The 24,668-nt window shown below is 45.6% G+C and overlaps 1 protein-coding gene across 2 annotated transcripts in view; it reads right to left on the bottom strand.

Annotated features, from left to right (window-relative positions):
• Nucleotides 1-24,668, bottom strand: part of ATP13A1 (ATPase 13A1) — a 45,349-nt gene that overhangs the window by 12,044 nt on the left and 8,637 nt on the right. For both annotated transcript variants that reach the window (XM_066618549.1, XM_066618548.1), the window contains exons 5-17: nt 20,427-20,582; nt 18,794-18,863; nt 17,520-17,626; nt 14,478-14,607; nt 13,531-13,586; nt 11,420-11,546; nt 10,483-10,620; nt 9,146-9,266; nt 8,451-8,608; nt 4,286-4,461; nt 2,820-2,930; nt 1,426-1,551; nt 682-790 (exon numbers count right to left, since the gene is read on the bottom strand). In XM_066618549.1, the coding sequence (XP_066474646.1) occupies nt 682-790; nt 1,426-1,551; nt 2,820-2,930; nt 4,286-4,461; nt 8,451-8,608; nt 9,146-9,266; nt 10,483-10,620; nt 11,420-11,546; nt 13,531-13,586; nt 14,478-14,607; nt 17,520-17,626; nt 18,794-18,863; nt 20,427-20,582 (1,585 nt within the window). The remainder of the gene's footprint in view (nt 1-681; nt 791-1,425; nt 1,552-2,819; nt 2,931-4,285; nt 4,462-8,450; nt 8,609-9,145; nt 9,267-10,482; nt 10,621-11,419; nt 11,547-13,530; nt 13,587-14,477; nt 14,608-17,519; nt 17,627-18,793; nt 18,864-20,426; nt 20,583-24,668) is intronic.

Consider the following 24,668-nt stretch of genomic DNA (forward strand, 5'->3'; position numbering starts at 1 on the left):
CAGGAAGGGAGGGGGGAAAGAGCTCCCTGCAGCTGCTCCATTCTCTGCTGATACTGATGCAGCTGCTCCATTCCCTCCACTTGCTCCTCTGGTCCATACGCCAATATTTTATTACTTTTGCTATGCTCACAGCCACGGCGTACACGCAGAATAGTTTTAGGTTCATTTCTCTCTATCTTACTCCAGTTCACTCCTGGCTGCACCAGGCTTTGGCTCATAGGTACCTTCGCAGCCGATTGCTCAAAAAAAGGCAAGTGACAAAGAGAAACAAAAAAATTGTGCTTCTGATATGTGTCCTGGTTAACCAATAGGCACCTTCCCCAAAAGTGATGCTTCAAGTCAAATACCATTCATTTCTTTTGCCCATCCTGCAGCTCACCCTCATCAGTTCTTGACAAGACTGGTCATACATCAGTTCAGGCAGGCTGCCCTAGTACAAACTAATGGAAATTCCCCAGCCAAGTCATTTTGAAGCTCTGTTTAAGGAAGCTTGTCCAGGGGATCCCTCAATGAAAAGTTCTATAATGGCAGGCAAGAATTAGTACACAGCAGCTAACCCACCTCTCCGGACATGTACCCTAAAGCCCAAGCCTCTGGGTGATTTTCCACAAGACATCCACCACCTAACAAGGTGACAGCAATGCCCAAGAGTCCAACACTCTGTGAGAAAAGCCGCTTTACCTTTGCTGCTGGGTGGCTGCAGGATGAGTGTCTGCTCCTTCTGGGTGAAGTGCAGCTCTTGGGCCACGTGGCAAGCAGTCAGCGGGTTGTCCCCTGTTATCATCACTACCTGAGAAGAAGGGGGAAAAGGTGGTTCATAAAAAGCTTGCTCATGTGCAGCTGACAAGGGGGCACTGCACTGCACAAGGCACATCCAGTGCCAACTGACCTGAGCACTATTTGGAGCTTCTTTCAAAAGTACTTTTAAAATTGCATTTGGTCTATCACACATACAGACAGGGTGTCCCTAAACATGCGTCCTCCATTGAAACACATATATTTTCTGGGTCAATTTGGATACACATTTTTGATGAAGAAAACCACCTTGAAACAGGGCCATCCCAGAGCCAATGCCTTTGCTTCAGCAACTCTCCACTACCAACCCTGCTGGTGATGCTGTTGGCGCAGCTGTCATTATACATTAGACACTCCTTTCTGCCCTTAAACCCCATCACTTATTTTCTTTTTCGAAGCACTACCTCTGGTCCACCCTCAGAAGTGCAACTAGGGATTTGGGTGGGGAATATCCTCACTGCAGGAAGGATGGCCTGTTGCTTCCCACCCACCTTTCCCTGATAAAAAGTATATCTCCCTTATTTTAACAAGTGCTTTATGAGGCTGAGAGCAGCTGCAGCTCTGCAGATTGACTACTATGCCTGTGCCTTCTGCAACATCTCTGTCAGAATATAGCTCTGTTTCACCCACATGATGCGATGCATTCAGGATCTCCCGGATCACTGGCCTAGAGTCAGCTTTGAGGGGGCAGGAGACCACGATGAAGCCCACAAATCGCAGGTCACACTCCAGCGCCTCTCGCTTGATCTCTCGTGCCTTTGGACAAGAAAGAGAGACAAGGTGAGCACAGTCATTTCATTCAATTGTCAGGCAGTAGGACATTTCCACAGACATTCCTGTTCTTGTTTTATGACAAGATTCAGCACACCACTGAAATTGCTTTGTAAGCCTACCAAGTTCATGTGAAACTTTGACATGTTGGAAAAAAGAACCCAGATTCCATCCAAGCCTGTTTATGGGTAACAGTCTCCTCTACATGCTCTTTCTTCATAAAAGAAACAACTTTTCTGCTCTCTAACCACCATGCTCCTCCCCAATCTGTAGGCAGAAGGAGCTAATAAAAAATAATCACAGTCGTTTCTCTTTTCAATCTCTTGACAGCATTCTCCACTTGCCCCATTTTCTTGCTTGACCACAACATCAGGTTCAAAGTACATTGCATTTTGTTCCCCCATCCCTTCATAGTACATTCTTTTCTTGAAGGCTGAACAGTGAACAAGTGGCAAGGACATCTATTCAGTCTTTATTCCAAAATCCACAGCTTTTTTCCCCCCAGAGAAAGTTTGAATTTCAGTTCTGTGCTATCCTGATCTCAGCTTTATAATGAACAGTTACACCACAGACTCTGTTTGGCCCTGCAACTTCAGTAACATTTTCTTAATGAGTTGGGTCATACAGCATTATGAACACAGGTACATTAGAACAGCGTTCTAAACACCTTCTATAGCACTGTCTCATAGGAACACGTTTCCTAGGAACACATCCACAGCGTTATAGGAGGTTCTACTATTGTATGTAAGCTCTATGTACATGCAATTTGTGGGGTGTATAAATGCATAAAACACACATCCCGGACAAGCAGGGTAACAGTGGTTAGTCTTCCTGTCCCAGCTGAATCAGGCAGAAGGAAAGATTGGCAGTTGTTCTCTCATGAGGTAACTTCCCATCTTGCCAGGAAGACAGGATATGAAGCACTGGCGGTGAAGGAAATGGTCTGGAATCTGTCCCATCTTTACAGATGAATATTTTAATATATATTTAATTTTAATATATATATATATATATATATATATATATATATATATATATATATATATATATAATATTTTAAAAATGACTGAAGTATTTATTAACTCCCTTGCATCTAGCTGGCATTCTTCCCCCCGCTTTGGAAAGAGGACATGAGTCAGGGAGGCCACAAGCCTACTATACACGGATACGATTCATGTACTAGTAGGTTCTTGAAGGGAGCATGTGCAATTTGCCAGCATCTGAAGCCAAAGGTGGGGGGAAGCCAAACCTACCTGTTGATGGGTGAGGTGTCCCAACTCCTTGTAGCCAAGTGCCAGAACCCTGGCTCCCTCACGTGAGATTTCTGTATGGATCACATTGTAGCTACTTGGGCACTGAGAGAACTACAGAGAAAGAAGTGAAAGAGGGACAGTCACAGGAGAACTTGGAAATCACATGGAGCATCCGCCCCACTGCCCCCACCCACACTGCAAGGGACCAGAACAGCAAAGTTACTAGCCGACTGATTCAACCCTAGCAGGGTAGCTCTTGTCAGTTTTGCACTTGGAGAAAGATCTGATTGCTACATACCATGCCCCTACAAGCCACACACACCATAGGCCCCTATGTGCTAAACTTTCCTTTACCAAATGGCTGCCATAAAGGGCCTCAATCCATATTGCAACTGTGATGTGGAAGGGGGGGGGGCTTTAAAAGCACTCTGCACTCATGGCAACGGGGATCACTGTCAATGGAGACAAGGGACTTTAATCCTATGTGACAGTTCCAATCTACCCCCCCCAATGGCTGCAATTTAATAAAATTAAGCATGCCAGGGTGAACAACACATTTAACATGTAGTTTGGTCCTAGATAGTGGGGACTGGCTTATCATTAAAAAAAAATAAAAATCAGAGGTAGTTAAATAATTTTATTAACCACCTGACTGGATTTGGCTGTGTAAAGATACTTTCACAGAAAGTGAGGAGAGAGGGAAAGTATCTGATAGGGTCTGGAAATCTCATACTGGGAGTACAGTACCACAAATGATGATTTCTGGAATTGAATACATGCAAAAAAAAAACAGGGGGAGGGAGAGACACAGGGTTTGTTTACTGACAACAGCTCCTTAGGATCCAAACCTATGGTTTGTAGTCACCACTTCAGATTTCCTTTTTGATATGGAATCTTCAAGGTCCACTGTCACTCCTCTCATGCCATCTAATATGCTCAATTCAGGGGATTTGTATTCATCTACAACTAGGCCAAATGGGGGCAGGTGTCAGTGCTACTTTTAAGGGTTCTCCTAACCACTAGGGCCAGGGCTCTCCAGACTCCAGCCCGTGGGCCAGATCCAGCACTCTTCCAAAGCCCTCCCCTGCGTGAATGATGCTTACTGTTCCACAGGGGAGCCTCCACAAAATGCCTCTGTGAGACACCGATCCGCACCATGTCCAGCTGCTTCTGATTTCTGATGCCCCAGCAGGCTTCCCTCCTGGATTTCCGAGCAGAAGCAGCTGGATGCAGCAAGGAACGGAGGCACAAGGAGGCGCTCTACAGAGGCTCCCCAGTGTAACAGTATGCACTGTCCGCACCCGGGAAGCCTTTGCCAGCATGCAGCCGTCTCCAACTGTACGGTTCTCCACATTCAATCAGATTCAGATGTTTACACATGCCTTCTGCTTCATTACTTCAGGGGCAAGCCGTTAATATAAAAGGAGAATGCAGAGGATATAAAGATGCCAGTTGTCCTTGCTCACCATTTTGTGCAGTGTCTCTGGGGCCCCCTTCACAGTTGCAATGTAACACAGATCAGTGGAGCCGACCTTCTCATAGGAAGCCAAGACCGACATTCTTTTCAGGGCACTGGCAAAATGAAAGCGCTGGTGAATTTTCAGTCCCTGAGTTTTAATACTTCGGGGGAAAACTTTCTCATCTGGAAACAAAGAGATCGGGAAATCCTGAAAGGGTTCAACAGCACTACAAGCAGCAATTCTCCCTCTGGGATCTCTTGGGGGCAAGCCTATGCCCCAGGTGTGTGCTCCTTATGGAATGGCTGGAGCATGAGCTTCCCCACCCCCAGCCAAGGGACACAACAGATGTTTCTGAAATTACAGAATGCTGCCAGAGTCAGACCAGCTGGCTATTCAGACACTAGCTCATAACTATGTCTGACTATTTTGAGGGAACAATGCACAGGACTTAGGAAACAAAGCACATTTGTTCACTCTAGATCAGAAGTGTAAGGAAACACAGAAAAGGAGCCTGTGTTCAGCACCATGGGATATCCTCATTTGTATAGTGCTGAGTGTTGAACATTCGTCACAAGCATGAGCACAGTAATCCTTATAACCACCTTGTAAGGTACATCAGTATTATCCCCATATGACAAATTCAGGGGCTGAAATAAGAATGGCATGCTTAAGGATACCCACTGAGGGACGATTTCTGAAGTGGTGACCTCCAGGCTCATGCCCTGAACCAGGCCTCCACAACAGCTCTCCCTCTATATAATGCTTTTAAGGTTCTCATTCTGAACATACTTGCTAGGGAGTACACTCCACTTAACACAGTGCAGCACATTTTTGAACACACTTCCACACAACTGAGCTGCTAAGAGTGCTAGCTGGCTGCAAGTAATTCTGCAATTCCCAAGTGAAAGTGACTAAGATAAGACCACCATAAGAACATAAGCACAGCCCCACTGGATCAGGCCATAGGCCCATTTAGTCCAGCTTCTTGTATCTCACAGCGGCCCACCAAATGCCCCAGGGAGCACACCAGATAATAAGAGACCTGCATCCTGGTGCCCTCCCCTGCATTGGCATTCTGACATAGCACATTTCTAAAATCAGGAGGTTGCACGTACACATCATGGCTTGTAACCCATAATGGCTTTTTCCTCCAGAAACCTGTCCAATACCCTTTTAAAGGCATCCAGGCCAGATGCCGTCACCACATCCTGCGGCAAGGAGTTCCACAGACTGACCACACACTGAGTAAAGAAACATTTTCTTTTGTCTTTCCTAACTCTCCCAACTCTCAATTTTAGTGGACGTCCCCTGGTTCTGGTGTTATGTGAGAGTGTAAAGAGCATCTCTCTATCCACTTTATCCTTCCCCTGCATAATTTTGTATGTCTCAATCATGTCCCCCCTCAGGCGTCTCTTTTCTAGACTGAAGAGGCCCAAACGTGCCTCATAAAGAATGTGCCCCAGCCCAGTAATCATCTTAGTCGCTCTCTTTTGCACCTTTTCCATTTCCACTATGTCCTTTTTGAGATGTGGCGACCAGAACTGGATGCAATACTCCAGGTGTGGCCGTACCATCAATTTATACAACGGCATTATAATATTAGCCATTTTGTTCTCAATACCTTTTCTAATGATCCCAAGCATAGAATTGGCCTTCTTTACTGCTGCTGCACTTTCGGTCGACACTTTCATTGACCTGTCCACCACCACCCCAAGATCTCTCTCCTGATCTGTCACAGACAGCTCAGGACCCATTAGCCTATATGTGAAGTTTTGATTTTTTTGCCCCAATGTGCATGGTTTGCAAACTTTGCCACCTCACTGCTCAACCCTGTCTCCAGGTCATTTATGAAGAGGTTGAAAAGCACCAGTCCCAGGACAGATCCTTGGGGCACACTGCTTATCACCTCTCTCCATTGTGAAAATTGCCCATTCACACCCACTCTCTGTTTCCTGGTCTTCAACCAGGTCTCAATCCAGGAGAGGACCTGCCCTCTAATCCCCTGACTGTGGAGTTTTTTCAGTAGCCTTTGGTGAGGGACCGTATTGAACACCTTCTCAAAGTCCAGATATATAATGTCCACGGGCTCTTCCACATTCACATGCCTGCTGACCTTTTCAAAGAATTCTAAAAGGTTTGTGAGGTAAGACTTACCCTTACAGAAGCCATGCTGATTCTCCCTCAGCAAGGCCTGTTCGTCTATGTGTTTTGAGATTCAATCTTTGATGAGGCATTCCACCATCTTACCCAGTATAGAAGTTAGGCTGACTGGCCTATAGTTTCCCGGGTCCCCCTTCTTTCCCTTTTTAAAGATTGGTATGACATTTGCTATCCTCCAATCCTCTGGCACCATGGCTGTTTTGAACCACCTTTGGGAGTTCAAGGGCTGCGCAGTGATCTGAACTCAGGCCTTCTGGATCCAAGCTTAGATAATGTGCCCCCCACCCCCGGCCAGGAAGACAGGGCAGTTTGTAGCCTGCACTAAATAAAATGGAAAGTTCTGGATGCAGACAATTTAGATTCTGTATCAAGAAAGGCTAACTTCTCACACTGATACAAGGGCACTGAAGTCCCACTCAGTGACCTAAGGGAAATCTGGCAACTCTTCACTTTCATCAGTTTTTACCCACACAGTCAAGTATATCTTTGCAGTCATAAGAACTAGAACTTTTTAAAAAATGAAAACTAATATTCTCAGAAAACAGAATTCTCCTGGCAACACCACACCTTGTGTTCTGCAAAGTCACAGAATACACAGTCCTGCAGAAATGTACCAGATCTTCCATGAACTACAACACATGAACATACTATGCAGCAGAGAGTTCCACAAGCTCATTGCACAGTGTGACATAAGGCACTCATTTTTTGTTTTTAAACATCAGAACATACAGCATTTACACATCTCTCTTATTTACTGCCTGAAAGCTAAACAAGATATTAAAATGGATGAGAGTTTGCAATGGGCAACAGCAGCTTCCTCCCCGTTCTTCTCTACTAAAAAAGAGTGACATAATGTTACTCTGCTAAAAGTCTCCATCACTCCTATTCCAGTTCAGTCTCCTGCTTATGGGGTGGGATACTAAATGTGATGTCACATCCTCTCTTACTAGATAATAACGAGTAGCAGACATGAGGTTGCTTTTGTCACTGGCATCCCCATTTCCTTTGCCATGTCTTTTATACAGGGTGACCCCCCCCCCCCAAAAAAAAAACAGAACCCACAAATCTTTAAATAAAACTGTTAATTTTAATTTTTCTTCTTTTTTCTTTCAGGGTATACAAGTGAACTTTGTGCATGAAATACTGGAACAATAATCTTCCCCAATATGTCTTGGTCAACCAAGAAAAAATTTCTTAAAATGTACTGGACCTTTGTAGGATTTAATAAAATTTTTATGGGTTCTGTTTTTTTTTTTGGGTCACCCTGTACCTCTAAGTTGGAGAGGCCTAACGCTTTCAGACTCTGAAAAGTACAGCAAACATTCTGGACTCTGTCCCTCCTGCAAGGCCAATGCCAAGCTCTTGAACCTCTTTGAAGTATCAGAGCTCTGCAGTACAACAAGCAACAGTCTCAATATAATCAGCTCCCACACATCAGAAACTGAAGGCAAGAGCTTCCCTGGCAACTGATTTTAGATCTCAAGCATGCTAGATGCTACATGGAATTCTACAAGTTCTCCTTTACCTATCGCTTGGACTCTGAACTTTTTTGTCTCTCATCTCTCCTTCAGCTGAGACAGAGGATGAGACTGTTTGCATATTTGGGGTTGACTCAATATGACCTGTAAGCCACCTTATTCACACAGCGATGTCATCAAGTGTTCTTCCCATTGCCAGATATGACTTGCGGGAAATGAAAAGACCATCTCAGAGCAAGTCATCATGTGAAAGAGCTTCAAAATGATCAAGCTCTCAAGTGATGATGGTTGCAATCATGGGGATATTGAATCCACCCTCTCTTTTTGGTATTCTTCAAGACATACACACTCAAAAAAGGTCTAAGCACACCCTGCTGAAGGCAAAGCTGGTTTATGGCAATGGTATTCGCCTTACCTAGCAGAAAGCCAGAAAAGCTTAATTTGTTATTTAGGATTACAAGATGTACATGGACCTATATTCCTATAGGGAAGGAAAAACTCATTTTGTATTTTAGGATGCTAAACTGGATTACCTTTGGTCACAGTCCATTCCACAGCTGTCAGCATAGCTTTCTCTAGTGGGTCGCCCACCAGTGACCCATCATCCAGTTGCATCAGTGAGTGGCAGGTGGCAATCACCCGATGTGTTTCAATAGGAATGTCGGACACAGGGGTGACTTCTTTTCCATCTCTGCAGCAAGAGCCAGAGGATATACTTATGCATAGATACTTCAGCTCAATAAAATCTAAATGTGTTTTAATGCCTAATATCATTATGAGAGAGGAATTAATGAGAAGAAAGCAGCATGTTACTGCTGCGAAGATAAAACACTATGAGCAATTACCAAAAAGAAGGGGGAAAAGGACAGGTCATGATTCTAGTCTTCATTGAGGAATGAGGTTTATATTCTTAGCCTAGAGAGGGGACTGGATTCCCAATGGCAGAAGTCCATAATTTGATTACTTTATTAGCCGCTTACCCCTCCCTGGGACTAACATAAATCAAGTTGTCTAAGAAAGAAAAACTGCAAGGCTGCCCAATACATACTGGCTGAAGAATCTCGGTTTCATCTTGATACAGAATTTGATTCTTTTTTAATTTTTTTAAACCACATAAAGGCAGGGTCACGTGCACGAGGATTGCCTTGGAGGGCAAGCAGCATGCCTAAGGTGGTTTGGAAGAGCCTTCCCTCCTGAATGTCCCACCATCCTCTCACCCCAGACCTACCTGAGCCCAGCCACACCTCTCACTACCAGGCTGTCACTGGTGAGGGTGCCGGTCTTGTCAAAGCAGCAAATCTGGACCTTGCCCGCAAAGGGAATACGGAATGGTTCTGTGCAGTACACATCTGCAAGACAAAGACAACAGCACATGTGTAAGTGTACAATGCTAGCAGTCTCATTTCTTTTGTTCAATTTTCTCCCTCGCTACCTCATCTCCACAGTCTCATGTTGGCTAATAACTTAGAGATAACTTCCCCTGGGCATGCAGGACCACCACAACCATACCCTGATGAAGATCCTTGCTCTTAGCAAGTCCCTGTGGTTCAGCTCTTCTCCTTGTGGTGTGTAGTGTAGTTTCAACCCACCATCACAGCCCCATAGTTGATCCCTCATCTTTTTGGAAATAAGTGCTACACCAGAAATGAAAATAGCAGAAGACAGCGTCTTCAATGCACAAGGCAGATTTTATCAGGACAAACAGGGTTTCACAAAGAGAGACAAAGGTTCATGCCTGATCTCACCCTGCAACCCAGTCTAAGGGGTTAGGTGGTGGCAACTTCCATACAGAAGGTCCTAGGCATCTCCACTTAGTGGTTTTTCCCCCAGCCCTATCTAAATTCCTGGATAGCCACTGCTAGCTACTATAGACAATACAGAGTGGACAGACCAATGGGCTGAGTCAGAAGGCAGGTCCATACGCTCAGTTATTGCTCTGTCTCTTGAATAGGCTGGACCTGGAGCACCCCACCCTGATGTGGGGCTGGCTCCCAACCCCACACTGTGATCAAAGCCTGTGGCCATGGCGATTTTGCTTGTGGCTCCCAACCCCACACTTGTGATCAAAGCTTGTGGCCATGGCGATTTTGCTTGTCACAGGAGGGATCAGGCAGCAGGACTGAAGGCACTAGGAGCTGTGACTCGATTGCCAAGGATATTGGAACACAACTCTCAGGCTGAGAGGCTCTCAATGTCCCTTGGGAAAAGTGGAGGCAACAGAGATTTGTGCACCTTGCCAATAGGCATGAGAGCAAAAATAAGATCCTATAAGAAAGAGTATGGGGAGGAAAAAGAATGCAGCATTACACTTAACCCCCTTCACATGTGATCTGAGGCTGAGCTGGGAGGAAATTGGCAAGGGCTGAACAATTCCCTGTGCACCAGATGAAGCTGGGCCATCTTTGCAAAACCTCCACATCTAGGGGACTCCTCTGAACTCTTAAGGGCAGTTTTAAGCTGTAAAAATAAATATGGATGCTTCCTGGAAACACAAAACACCATTAGTTTTATACCTTGAGATTCCAAAGGACGCTATCTCATTTCTCAGCAAAGCTTGATACTTACACAATTTGGCAAGAGCAATGAGCGAAGTGTTGACAGCCAAGGAGAGTTCAATGGGGAGCTCAGGTGGGACTACTGAAGTCAGGATTAAAGTGCATTCCAGAAAGAGCTTATAACGGTTCCTGCTGGGGTCCTTGGTACCTTGGAAAGAGGAGCAGATACATATTTGTGCAATTTTATTTCTGCACAGAGCACCAGGCATTTGCTCAAGGGGGAGAACATCTGCCACATCACTGCATGAGTCACTGTTCTGGCTTTGCCCCTTCTAATCAGCCTTTGTTTGGGGTGAATACTGCTGCTGAATCACTCAGGCACTCCCAATGTAGAGAGGTGCAGCTGAAATACCTGTCCTCAGAGGTGGTAGTCCAGAAAAAGCTTGGGCAGAAATACACTCTTTGAATAAACTTTTTCAGGTGTGAAATACCCTGGAAATATAATAGAGAAACATTTCAGTAGTGAAATGTTCTATATTATATTTCCAAAAAAGAGAGCATGCCTCAGCTATCAGAAGTATCAGATGTTTGGGGGAATATTGCTTTATAACCTGGACTGCAGGGAGAATGTGGACTTACCAGGAGATCTATCACAGATGCAATGCCCGCCTGTAAAATGGTGGCAATAACTATATCCTCTGTGGGGTTGTATAGAAGATATAAAAAGTTGTCAACCAGCGCAAACCTTCATAACAGAACGGTTAAATCTAAATACATTAATACTGCATGTTGCCTTTACTGTTTTGACTAAAAGCACATCTGTGCATGGAGTGAGAGACATACCACAGCAATCCACAGTCATGTAATCCATGAAAGATTCCATCCCCACTTTAACTTTAAGGATGACTCAGCTGTACATCCCTTCCATGGAACACCAACTCAGTCTCCAGTGATACAATTTTCTCTTCTAGAAGGGCATCACTGGGTTTCAGAAAGATGAAACCTACCTTCGATCCACACATATGATGCAGCAGCAACAGCAAAAACAAGTAGGAAGAGGATGAAAATGAAAGTTTCCAAGTTGTTGGCTGTCACCCGCTTCACACCAAAGAGGATGGTGCGCAGAAGCTTCCCCTGAGTGGCAAAAAAAACAAGAGTCGCCAGTGAGAGGCCGTGATGACCTACTTCAGAGGCCTTGTCAAGAGAAGAGAGAACATAGGAGAAGATTCCTTGCTCCAAGGCTCAGAGAAACGAGAAGGCAACAGAAACAGGACTTTAAGCATATTGGCTTCTTCAATGACCAAGTTTTGCCTCCACTACTCTTCAGTTTTCATTAAGAAAACCTAAGGGTTTCAACTATCAGTTCCCTGTCAGTCAACACCGTTAGACTGGAATTTTCAGTACAAACTTTTTTTTTGTATAATTAAAATACAGTGTTAATGAAACTGAAAAGGTTCATCTTGTTCTTCCAAAACAGCCATTTCCAACCACTGTGCCATGGCACACTGGTGTGCCGCAAGTGGTCCACAGGTGTGCCACAGGAATTTGGTGGAAGGTCATTTATTAACAGGGCCAATGGGAGATGTGAGCCCCCACTGGCAGCATGGTGTGCCTTGTCAATTGTCAAAAACCTGATGGTGTGCCTTGACCATTTTAGTGCCTTGTCAGTGTGCCGTGAGATGGAAAAGGTTGAAAATCACTGTTCCAAAAGCTAACTTTGCTCCCCTTGCAGCAGTACAAACAAAGCTCCCTCCCTAAAGGTTTGTTTGCAAGATCAGTTATTTTAAACGCTTAACTCATCTGACTTACTATTTACTCGAGTAGAAATAAGGAAAAGAGCATCTAGAGCAGCAGTCTCACTTCCCCAGCATGAATGGAACTTACTGTTCCACAGCTTCCTATCTGTGTCTCCTATCACCCCCGAATTTCACACCAACCAGCAGCATCTGCCTGGAAACCTGGGCACAAAGGCTGTTGGGGCAACGGAACACAGAAGCTGCTGGATGGTGCTAGGTTTGGTGGCAATAGTAAGCACAGATAGGAGGTTGCCCGGTAGAACCACAAGCTCCTTCCACGCAGGGGAAGGGCTGTCATGGGCGCCAGATCTGGCCTGCAGGCCAGTGTTTGGCACCTGCCTATTTAGAGCATCTAGATCAGGGGTGTCTAAACTTTTTGGCAGGAGGACACCACATCATCTCTCTGATACTGTGTTGGGGGATGGGGAAAAAAAATTTACATTTCAAATTTGAATAAATTTTCATAAATTAATGAATAAATGAAGGTCTTGCAATAGCTCAAGGTTTATAAAAGGCCTTGCACAAAGTCCAGCATTTCCTATGCTGCCGCTACTGCATCACAGATGTGACACAGCAAGCAGTGGAGGAGCCCTCGTCCCACAGTTCATGTGAGAGGTCGAACAATTGGCCATCACGCTGAGAGCAGTTGCATCAGGCAAGCGCAGGCTCCAGCAAATCTCCGAAGGGCCAGAGGCTCATTGGAGACTGAGGGTTCCCCGAGGGCTGGATTGGGAGTCCTCGAGGGCCGCCAGTGGCCCCAGGGCCGGGGTTTGGGCACTCCTGATCTAGATCATCATCAAAGGTTCCAGGCGGTGGTACAAGTTTTCACATAAAGAGGACTTAACTAATCAGATAAATCTTTGGTCTCTAATTAAGCAAATCAGCCAGAAAAGGAAAACAAATACGAACATACAGGGGCCCCCTGTATCTGTGGATCCTGTATCTGCAGTTTCACTTAGCCGTGAATCAGAGATCTGCAGGTCCCCCTCCGCACCCCCTCCAGAGGTGAGGGGAGCTCTGTTCCTCTCGCCTCCAGAGGGTCTTCTGAGCCTAGAAGAGGCCATGTGTGACCACCCATGGTCTCTGCCAGGCTCAGAATGACTATAAAACAGAAAAACCGGAAGTGACTTTTTTTTTCTCTTTTACAGTCATTCTGAGCCTGCAGAGGCCATGGGCAGCCTCTGCTGGGCTCAGAAGACGCTCTGGAGGCATCCCTATCTGTGGATTCACGTATTCATGTATCTACGTGGGGGTTCTGGAATGGAAACCCTGTGCATGACTGTATATTTCTTGCTGTCTTGCCTTACAAAAATGGCCCTTACCTGAGATGTATTGAAGCCTGTCCTCAGAACGTAGGCGACACATCCATTATCAACAGCTAAAAAAAGGAGAACAAAGGTGTTAAGTTCTACACAGTACTGCATCAAGGTTTTGGTTCTCTTTTGGGGGGGGCGCGGGGGGATGCTTCAGCCAGCATGAACTATATGAAACTAACGGCCCAGTTCTTTCCAACTTTCCAGCCCTGATGTAGCCGCAATGCAGCTCTGACGTAGGGGAACAAATGTCAAAAGGGAGCCACCAGCATACTGAATTTTACATACTGTTACTATCATACTGACCAAAGGGACTAAAATACTACTATACAATTCTGGAAGGCAAAAGTTATCTCATTACTGTGCTGAGAGTTCTAAGGAAACTATTGTAAATTTTACAAAAATGATCCAAAAAGTGGTCTTTGGTCTATACCATTTTCCCCACCTCAGACCCCTGCCATGTGAGGCTGACTACTGTTATAAACCATGTTGATTCTTTTGGAAACTGGTTTCTTCTACTTTTGCAACATAAGCCAACCTTTCCATCAACAAGGCGCTTTCTGCATCCACTTGCCTTCATAGTCTGAGTTTCCAAATAGGTATGTATCATAAAAACATTGTCAAATGACACCCTTAAATTCTGCACCATGAATAAGCTCTCAAATATGGGGAAAACGGTGGATTCACAAGACTTTCCCATATCCAAGAAATTCTGAGTGGAGAATTTAAAAGGAGAGTCATTTTTGCAGAGGCCAGGCATACAAATCTCGCCAAGCCTCAGTCATCCTTTCCTCCCCATACTTAAACTGCACGTGCCAAACTCAAGATTAGCAATCAAGTATCTACGAGCTATTCAGTGGATAATGAAGCCTCAATTCCACAGCAGACTGCAAAAAGAACTTTCAACATTTGAGACTCCTTCACAACAGATTCAGGCTAGCCAGGCAGGTACATACGTTTCAAGCCTGCGCTGGCTTTCTGAGGTGGGATATGCTGCACTACTTTTGTTCCCCCGAAAATGACATGCAATCTGGAATCTGCCTCCATATCGAGAACATGCTCTGGGTCCAGCTCCTCAACTGGTTCCTGCAAGAGAGATCTCAATTAGAGAAAGGAGCAATTGGTCCTCAATACTAGCTGGCAAATGATGGTCCCAATTATTCTGCCATCAAGCAAAAACACAGGACCTCAGTGTGCTATTCTGCAGCTATCTGCATTCTTGCCCACACAAAAGAGAAGACTTGTGCACATGTGAAGCACAAGGGGTTCTAAAGTCATTAGATTTTCTCAAATTCTCACTTTTTAAAAGTCTGGGTCTGGTTCGACAGCTGTAGGGAGTGCAATTCAGGCCACTTCATGAGCTACTCATCTGGAAAAGTCTCCACTTTGGACTATGTGAATGGTAGAGTATGGGTTTTTCCCTCCAGGCAGAGGCAGCAGTATAAAAATTGAGCTTCCCCTGGTGTCTACCCTGAACCTAAGTATCTATGGATGTATTGCAGGAGATTTACATTTGGATTGCCTTTAGACAGTTTTTAGACAGAAGATGATGGGGGAGTGGTGTAGCATGGTTGTGTCTTGTTGGTCTTTTAACTACAGAACCCCTGCAGATGCTGAAAACCACAAAGGTTCCAGCAGGCATTCTGAGTCATGGGGAGACCATGCGTGGCCTCCATGTGACTCAGAAGACTCCCAGATACGACCTCTGCTCATATCTGGGAGGTCTCTGTGGGTCCTCAGATGTGGGTTTCAAATCCGTGGATAAAGAGGACCCACTGCAGATCATTTTGTCTTTATTTTTTTATAAGATCAAGCTAACTGCCTGAGGATATAAAAAACAGTGGGGACAGGAGGAGAAATCAGTAGGTTATGAGAGGAGCACAATTTGATGGTTGATGGCCACACTGAGGATCTGAATCTCTGAAATACGGCACTAGGATGGTAGTCCTGCTTCACAAAATGGGTTTAGAAGGTATTAAGGTTATGCAGGTATAAAATTATGCAGGGGATGGACAGAGTGGATAGGGAGATGCTCTTTACACTCTCACATAACACCAGAACCAGGGCACATCCACTAAAATTGAGTGTTGGGAGAGTTAGAACAGACAAAAGAAAATATTTCTTTACTCAGCATGTGGTTGGTCTGTGGAACTCTTTGCCACAGGATGTGGTGATGGCAACTGGCCTGGATGCCTTTAAAAGGGGATTGGACAAGTTTCTGGAGGAAAAATCCATTACGGGGTACAAGCCATGATGTGCATGTACAACCTCCTGATTTTAGAAATGGGCTATGTCAGAATACCAGATGCAAGGGAGGGCACCAGGATGCAGGTCTCTTGTTATCTGGTGTGCTCCCTGGGGCATTTGGTGGGCCGCTGTGAGATACAGGAAGCTGGACTAGATGGACCTATGGCCTGATCCAGTGGGGCTGTTCTTATGTTCAGGTCTTCTTGAAGTTGTCACAACTGAGGTACACAATTAGGTTGTAAACCTGAGTCTGGACTGGGACACTTCATGCTGCAAGTGAGGACTCAGCTAATGGAATGCTCTCTCAAATGTATACACCTATCTTGCTACTATGGCAGGGAGAAGACCAGATAAGAACTCTTATACCCAACACAGAGATTTCTACATGCTAGAATCCCCCCCCCCCTTTTATGAAAAGACATTCAGGGCGCAATCCTAATCCACTTTCCAGCACTTACATAAGAGCAATGCAGCTCTGAGGAAAGGGAACAAGCATTCCCTTACTTTGAGGAGGCCTCTGTGAGTGCCCCCCAACTGCAAGATGAAGCACATGTCCCACTGGCACAGCTATGCCAGTGCTGGAAAGTTGGTTAGGATTTGGGTCTCAGTCATGGAAGCCCTAACATGGAGTCTGAAATAGTACAGACCAGGCTTACTGCCTGGGTGAGAACTAGGCCTGAGATGGCATGAAAAGCAATGTTTAAGGAATTCTTCCCAGTGCAGACACACAAAAGTTGCCATCCAAAGGGGAAACAGCATCACCACTCTTTTGTTTTAAAGACAAAAGTTACTTCTCGGCATAAAACTAGACAATTTCTCTTTCCACTTCTGTTTGAGGAGCCAAAGAAATCTAGTTTAAAGAATGTGGTGGAGGTGGGGAAAGGCATCCAGCACTCCCACAGTGATCCAATCCTTGATGCCAGAGACAAAGCTCTGCCTTGTCTTTCATTTCATTAACTTAAAACAGGAACCAGCAGAGTTAAGGCTCAGCCACAGTTAACTCAAAGCAAACTGCTTCTTAGAGGTACTGTACAACATAGAAAGAGTCCTGCTGGATCACATCAAAGGTGCCTCTTGCAGACACACTATTTGTAGCAGAAGCCAGTCATCCAGCTATCCCTGCAAACTCCAAGTAGGATATGATAGTGATGGCCACTCCTTATATGCAACTCTCTGAGACAGGCTGCCTCTAAATATGGAGGCAGAGCTTCCATTTAGCAGAGCTAGCCATTTAGCTAACAGCTGATTGACAGCCCAATCCTGAACTGCCTGGCAAGTGAGGCTGCAATGACGACAAAATGGCTACCGCGGCATCCAATGCATGCCGGGCAGCCAGTGATGGCTCCTTGGGAGCAGGGGACTTTTATCCCCTTCCCCAGGGTAAAGGGAAGTAGCCCCTGAGGGGGGTACTTGATTCTGCGGTGGCTCTTAAGCTGGTGCAGAATCAAGGAGTCCCGTGTTGGGCCATGAGGACCAACAAGGAGCTCAGGATCCAGTGAAGCTGAGCTCCACTAGTCCTGCCCCACTCAAAGCAAACGACTTCTTAGAGGTACTGTACAACACAGGTAGTTCCCTAAGCCTGAAATAACGTCCCCTTCTCTATTCATCAAGCCTATACACATTTTTCCTTTCACCTTTATCCTGCCTGTTTTTCCTTCTGGGTCAGAGCCAAGGACACTGTTGCAGTTTGGTAAGCCCAGAGCACCCAGCTAAAGAACAGGTGACCAGATAGGAGTGACCTCCAGGCAAACCTTCATCTGAGGCACTGACTCTCCAGTCAGCATAGCTTCATCTACAATGCATCTTCCCCGCAGCAGCAGCACGTCGCATGGTACAAGGTTCTCATGGGGAGATCGGCCTGGAAGTGAGGGGGAAATTATCAGAAAGGGTTTCTGGGAAGGTGCGGCTCTCACTAGGGTCTAGGAGCTCTGAAAGGCGAGGAAGCAGCAAAGGAACTCATGAGCTCTTCTTTACCCTTCACCCCACACCTACTGTTCCAGTTTGTCTTAACTGGGCCAGGAGGAGGATGAATGTTCACTAATTTAGTCATACTACCAGCTGTGTGGACCAAATGGCTGACTGACAAGACTAGAAGTCAATCTGCATCGTAAGGATTCTATTTTTCCAAGTTTCCTCCCACAGTGACCTCAAAATACATGGCAAGTTCCATACTCTCTTTTATGATCTAGCAAGGAAGGACAATCCACAAGAAGAAGAAGAAGAAGAAGAAGAAGAAGAAGAAATAATAATAATAATAATAATAATAATAAATGATGCAAAATGCATCATTTTTGCTATATGAGATGCAGGAGCTCCTGCCTTTGCCTTAAAAATATTTCACATAAAGAGGTTAAACTCTTAAATTGTAGAGCTTCCTACCCAAGCCAGGCTGCTTCAAGTGTGGAGATTTGGCCCCACAGCAACCCACAGACTCCCTCCTTCCCAGACCCTCAAGTCAGCACTAGGCAGTTCTACTGATACTTAGGGACATTTGAAGACAGGAAGTGGCCAAGGCTGGAGTGTCAATCTGCCACAAGTAACAGCAATTAGGTCGCAATCCTGAGAATGAGTTGGCCATAAAGCACGTATGCGCCTCCTCAGGAGTAAGCTGTGTCGGCGCACAGAGGTTGAATTCAGCCTTTGTGGTGGTTTACTCCGTGAGCCTTGTGTCGACCCAGCTGGGCCGATACAAGGTTCTGGGGTGGGGAGGAGGGAGGTGTTCCTGGGCTGGGGAGGGCGACCCTGGGGGTGGGTGGGTGGAGAGCAGGAGGTGGGGCTGGGATCCGGCAGTTATACCGAATCCCAACCCAACTCAGGAGGTGGCACAAGTCCAAGGGTACCCATTGGGGCCAGAGCGCCTTACCCAGCGCCCCTTGCCCTTGCCTCTGGTTGAGCAGCCTTGGGTCCCTATCCTGCGCTGCATACAGCGCAAGCCTCTTGGCTTGCCTGTTCCAGTGCAGGGTAGGATTGCACCTTTAGGCAATTTTATAACATCCAATGGCAATGAATAAACAAGCTCCGTTACCTACTGATACGATGTCTCCTGGAATTATTTCATCACTGGAAATTGGTCGCCACTTCCTGTTTCTGTAAACCTGCCAAAATTACAAGAAATAGAGGAGTGGTACTTCAGATACTATGAGACACACCGGAGAAGCAGCCCATATTCAAAGTTTCTCACCCCACATCCCAACACAGATGCCAATAGGCCAACTCTACAGAAAGGAATCCTTAATGCAGGACGAAACAACCATTATAGGTTCAAAAGTAAGTTAGTACCCATACTTTGGCAGCTGAGGTTTAACTTATACATGCAGCAGGGTCAGTTGATCCATAAAACCAGCAGATGTAGCTGCTTTAAGTGGTAGGCTGGGGAAGGTGGCACACCAGCAGGGGGAGTCTTGCACCTTATGCCTGTTTGCTACTTGCTTTGACCCCCTACCCCATCCTCATCTCATGTGCTCTCTTGGGAGTGCAAGAAGAGGATGAAGGTGCTTACCTCTTCCAATGACACTGCTGAAGATCGAAATAGAGAAGTGGGAGGAGGAGGTAGTAACTAAGACATCTACTTTTTTGGCTAGGTGTTGAGGATAATGATGGTGGAAAGGTTATTTTCCTTCATATTAAAAGAAACCAACAACACTCCTAGTAACTAACAAACTAGCACATAAAAAAAGACTGTAGCCCAGTGTAGTCTCAGTTTTCTAATATCAGAACATAGAATGTTCTGTAACACACTTCTATAGAGGGAGTGAGTCCAAAATGTTGCCACCTTAGGACTCAACCGCTTCACTCTGCTACATGTGTAGACCTGGCCTCAGGGTTAGTATAAGGAAGCCTACATTATATCCCAACTGACTTGCACATCTATTTCTCTGCTTTACACACAAGGACAGATATGGAATTCACACAACTCATTAGCAAGGGAATCAGTGGGTCCCTACAGCTCCTGCAAATCAGCTGAATCTCTATGTCACAGCAGTGAGCAGGAGCACATCATAATGGTGCACAACCAAACTTAGCTATGTAATTACAACACCGACAGCAAACGAAGACAACTGACTGAGAGTAATATATAAGGTGGGAAGGTAAGGGGGGCAGGCTGAAGATCAGTTAAAGTGGTGAATGATACAAGTGGGCACTCCCTGCCAATCTGCTACCCAAGCCACCTGACCTCAGTAGTGGACCCTAACAATGGGGTTAGATAGGTGATGCTTGTTCTCACAAGCCTGATGGATCTACAGGGTCAGTGTGCATGGGGAAAATCCACAATATCAGTATGGGGAATGCTTCAAGGAAAGCATCTTCATGGGCCTGGAGTTGTGGTAACAGGGAGCCCATCAAGCCAAAGTGATGGACTTGACTAACTAGTTAATCCCCTACCTCCAATCTGGCAACACTACCCCCGAAATCCTGTCAGCAGTGCAGATTCTCCCTCAATATGGACTCAACATCTTTCTCATGGATGCTCTTCTCCTCCTTCAGCTATCTCTACTCCCCCCTTTTCTCTCCCTAGTAACCAGCTCTCTACTGACAGAATCATTGCAAGCAACAGCATTCTGGAATCCAGGTACTTCAGAATGTCTTCTGTTTGGCAAGAAAGGCTAAAATGGCCCTGCCAAGGTCCTAACATCTCATCATCATCTGTCTTTGCTTACCTGGATCATGTAGGGTTTGTTGCCCATTTTTCGGATCTCTGACATGTTTCTCATTTGCTGCTGGACAAGAGAAGCCTCAAAAGCTACCAGCATGCTTAGGGTGAAGACGCTGTAATACCAGTATTCATCCAAGCACCACAGTCCTACACAGAACACCTGTGGGAAGCAGAAACAAAGTACTTTAGCATGAACACCAGGTCTGTTTTTGGGATCCTCAAAGGTACAGCCACATTTAAGGCTAGATCTAAGAACTGGTATAGCAGCATAGTGGCTAAAAACCTGTAGGCAATCATAAACACACTGTTATTAAGAATATTTATATACCACTTTGTAGCAAAGTTGAAAAAATTGGGGACTAGGCAAGTCCCCTCTCTCATCCTCAGCCTTGCTTCTGCAATATGGGCAAATATTGGCTTAAACTTACAGGAAGATAGTGCCTAGGAACTAAAGCAGCGGTTTTCAAACTCTCTTGGAGAGTTTGAGCCGCTCTAACTTCTTGCGGGGGAGGGAGAAGGCAGTGGGGGGGAGGCAGCAGCGCGATCCCCAGGAGGGCTGTATGGACTTGACTGCATGTACCTGAGCCTCCCGCAGCCTCCCGGGGGTGCGGGGAGCCCTGTGCGACTTTCTGCAGGGCTCCCTGCAGCTTCAGAAGTGAAAGTGGAGCAATCGCGTGGTGCGATCCCTGAGCAGTACGATCCTGGGGATTGCACCGCTGCCTCCTCCCTGTCTCTAGGCTGCCCCTGCCCCTTAAGAAGAAAGTGGCCAGGGCCCACAGGCTGGGGCATCGCAGTTTGAAAAGCCCTGAACTAAAGAATCAACTCACTAATTCCATTAATTTAAGAAGGTTTCAGGTTTGTTTTTCTTGAACAGTAGCTCTTCATGCAGCATAAAATGCTGCTTTTGGAGCAGAGTTGATTTTCAGAAGTACAGGTGCAGCTTATTTATCCACGGATTTTTTATCTGTGGATTTCTCTCGATGAAAATGGGGTGGGGGAACCGAAAGTCACACACACCTTTGCCTCCTTTGCCCTGTGCTGGTGTCTTGCTCCATTTCCAGGCAGCCCAAAACACTGCAAAAAGGCTCCGCCTTGCCCAGGCAGGGAAATAGCCCTGGAGCCATGGAAGAGGTTCCGCTTGCAAAGGAACAGTAACACTCCTGGAGCCCCTGAGCCACCTGAGGTTGAAGAGGTGAAGGGGGAGGTGGAAAACCTCTGTAGCCAGAGCTACGGAAAGAAAACAGCCCAGCAAGCAAGCCTTCCCAGCAAGCAAAGCATGAGATTTAGGCCACAATCCTCTCCACACTTTCCTGGGAGTAAGCCCCATTGACTGGAACGGGACTTTTGAGTAAAAATGCATGGGACTGGACTCTTAAAAGCTCAGCATCCCACCTGTGAAAGAAGCGGGGACAGCTGGCAACAGTGAAAGCTGAGTAAGGAGCGGGGGAGGCGGAGGGAAGGGGATTGCTAACAGCTGCCTTAGGTTTCCTTCCAGCCCCAAGTGTCAGGCTGCAGCGTCTTTGCTTAACTCTATGAAATTTAGCACAACATGTGCTGAGTCATGTGCTGAACTCACGTGGATAAATAGGCTCCACCTGTAGTTGGGGTATGAAATATGTGTATTACCCGCTCCAGTTTTTAAACAAGGGTCAGATACTCAACTGAGAAAAGATGAGAGTGTGGCTTATCCAAACCACTTAGTGAGTTGTGGTGAAAGTGCTCAAAAGCAAGTTCCCTGTGCAGGCATAAGCAGCTCTTCGAATCCTCCCCAAAGTGTGTGAAACATTTTAAGCACCTGAAACCAGGGCCCCCCTAACCTTCAGCTGCAGGGACACATCACTCATGCTTGCTCTTATGGTGGGTCGCAGTGGGTCAGTTATAGGAAATATATACAGGTTGAAATGTATGCACTACTGAAACAAAGACGCCTGCGTTGGCTCGGTCATGTCGTGAGAATGGATGATGGCCGGATCCCAAAGGATCTCCTCTATGGAGAACTCGTGCAAGGAAAGCGCCCTACAGGTAGACCACAGCTGCGATACAAGGACATCTGCAAGAGGGATCTGAAGGCCTTAGGAGTGGACCTCAACAAGTGGGAAACCCTGGCCTCTGAGCGGCCCGCTTGGAGGCAGGCTGTGCAACATGGCCTTTCCCAGTTTGAAGAGACACTTGGCCAACAGTCTGAGGCTAAGAGGCAAAGAAGGAAGGCCCATATCCAGGGAGACAGACCAGGGACAGACTGCACTTGCTCCCGGTGTAGAAGGGATTGTCACTCCCGAATTGGCCTTTTCAGCCACACTAGACGCTGTGCCAGAACCACCTTTCAGAGCGCGATACCATAGTCTTTCGAGACTGAAGGTTGCCAACTACTATACAGGTTGAGTTTCATTATTCAAAAGAGTTCCTGTTTCCAGAACTCAGGTGGATGGCAAAAATCACATTAAAGCAAAATCAATTTTAAAAACCCTCCCTTTGTTCCAGTTATTTAAAAACAGGCTTGCTGACCTTTGTAATGTTAAGACAGAGTCATTAGGCAGACAATCCATCAATCAGTCTCTCTCCAGGCAAGCCAGGGACCCCTCCCTTCACCCAGAGCAAAGTGATCTTTCTTTCATGTGGTTGGGGGGGAAGGGAGGGGTCACTTTGCCTTAGAGAGAGAATCAGCCAGGCTGCCCTCTCTTGCATTAACAAGGCTATGGTTAAACTGTTTTCCTTTAATTTAAAGGGTCCTTCTAAAGGGTCCTTGAGATAGAAAAATTTGTGGAATCTGTGGATAATTAGGTTATACCTGCAATCCCTTGCATGACACTCTCTACAAAAGTAAGAAAAGCAGTTTTTAAAACTATGATTTTAAAGGGATGCATTTTTCCCCTTCTCTAGGGATTTTTCCCCTTCTCAGCACATTCCTTCTTATTTGCAGTGGCCAGTCATGTTGAGTCAAATCCATGTATAACAAGGTTACACCTGAAAAACGAGTATATAATTCCAATAATTTTCACAATAGGAGAAAAATATTTGCAGCTGTGAGGCTGTTTGCCATGTCCCTCTTTTAGCTGGGCTCTTAAGCAAGAGTGACTTAACTCAGCCCAGCCATCACTTCACCCACCAGGAAGAGGAAGGCAAGGATGTAGAGAGAACAAAAGGAGTGTGTAAAGGAGGTCAGCATGTAATCATAGTGTCTTTGGCTTGATAAAAGTGTGTTGGTATCACCCATAGGCTGTATGTTTGGGGATTCTTGTCTGAAATGTTCCATACAAACACAAAACAGCATAAGGTGGTGCTTTGAAGCTAAGAGGTAGGATGATGGCAGAGGGTATACAGACCACGTAAACCTGATAACGAAAGTCTCAATTTCTGCTTATTATCCTGGACATGTAAAAATAAGTAGAGGGTTAAAGGGCAGAAGATGGAGAACAGTGCCCCTGAAAAGAGCAATGCCTACCATTATGTGGTTATAGAGTATAACAAGTGAAGGAAAGCACAGATAATGTCAGGGAGCAGCAAGGGGAGAAAGAATTGGAATTAATGACAATTGGACAGCGAGGAACAAAAGAAAAGACACAGAGCAATCGAACCAATTGATTGAAATGCCGTTCTGTGACAGAAACCAACTCATAGATAATTGTGACAAATAGTAAGTTTCTATACAGTCTACCTGCATGGATCACTGGAATGAATTAGTCAGGCTGACACTGCCAAACAATCAGTGGGGTGGAGTATATCTGTGTAGGGCTATCTCATGGTTTAAGTAGTTTAATTCATTTGTGTTAACTATTTGACTTGGCAGTATGAAGAAATATTAACCATATATCCATCAGACTAAAGATTTGACTGCCAGCCTGACTCTCATCAACTGCACTGTTGTTCATCAAAAGCCCCTTAACTTGTTTTTATGTTAGAATTTGGAGAAGCAAGACAAAAGTCCCAAAATAATCAGAGGCTTTTGATTTATTGCGTTACCTCTTTGGGTAAGTGACAGTATCAACTAATAACCAAATGGCCATTCTCTTGAAGCGAGTCATCTCAGAATTCCATGCAAGCTCAGTGTCCAAAGTGAGGATCTAGATTTGATAGCTTTTTTCATTTGTGAGTTTGCTAATTGTATTCTTGGAGGTCATCCAACTGCTAATCATGAATGTTCAAGCTTCTACTTAGCCTCATTGATTGGGTAGCGAAAGCAAGAAAAAATAAGGAACTGCATTGACAATGCAGCGCACTCAGAATGCCGGGGTAGTCATTTTGGTGC

The sequence above is a fragment of the Tiliqua scincoides genome, chromosome 2 (assembly GCF_035046505.1).
Source record: "Tiliqua scincoides isolate rTilSci1 chromosome 2, rTilSci1.hap2, whole genome shotgun sequence".
Classification (NCBI taxonomy): Eukaryota; Metazoa; Chordata; class Lepidosauria; order Squamata; family Scincidae; genus Tiliqua; species Tiliqua scincoides.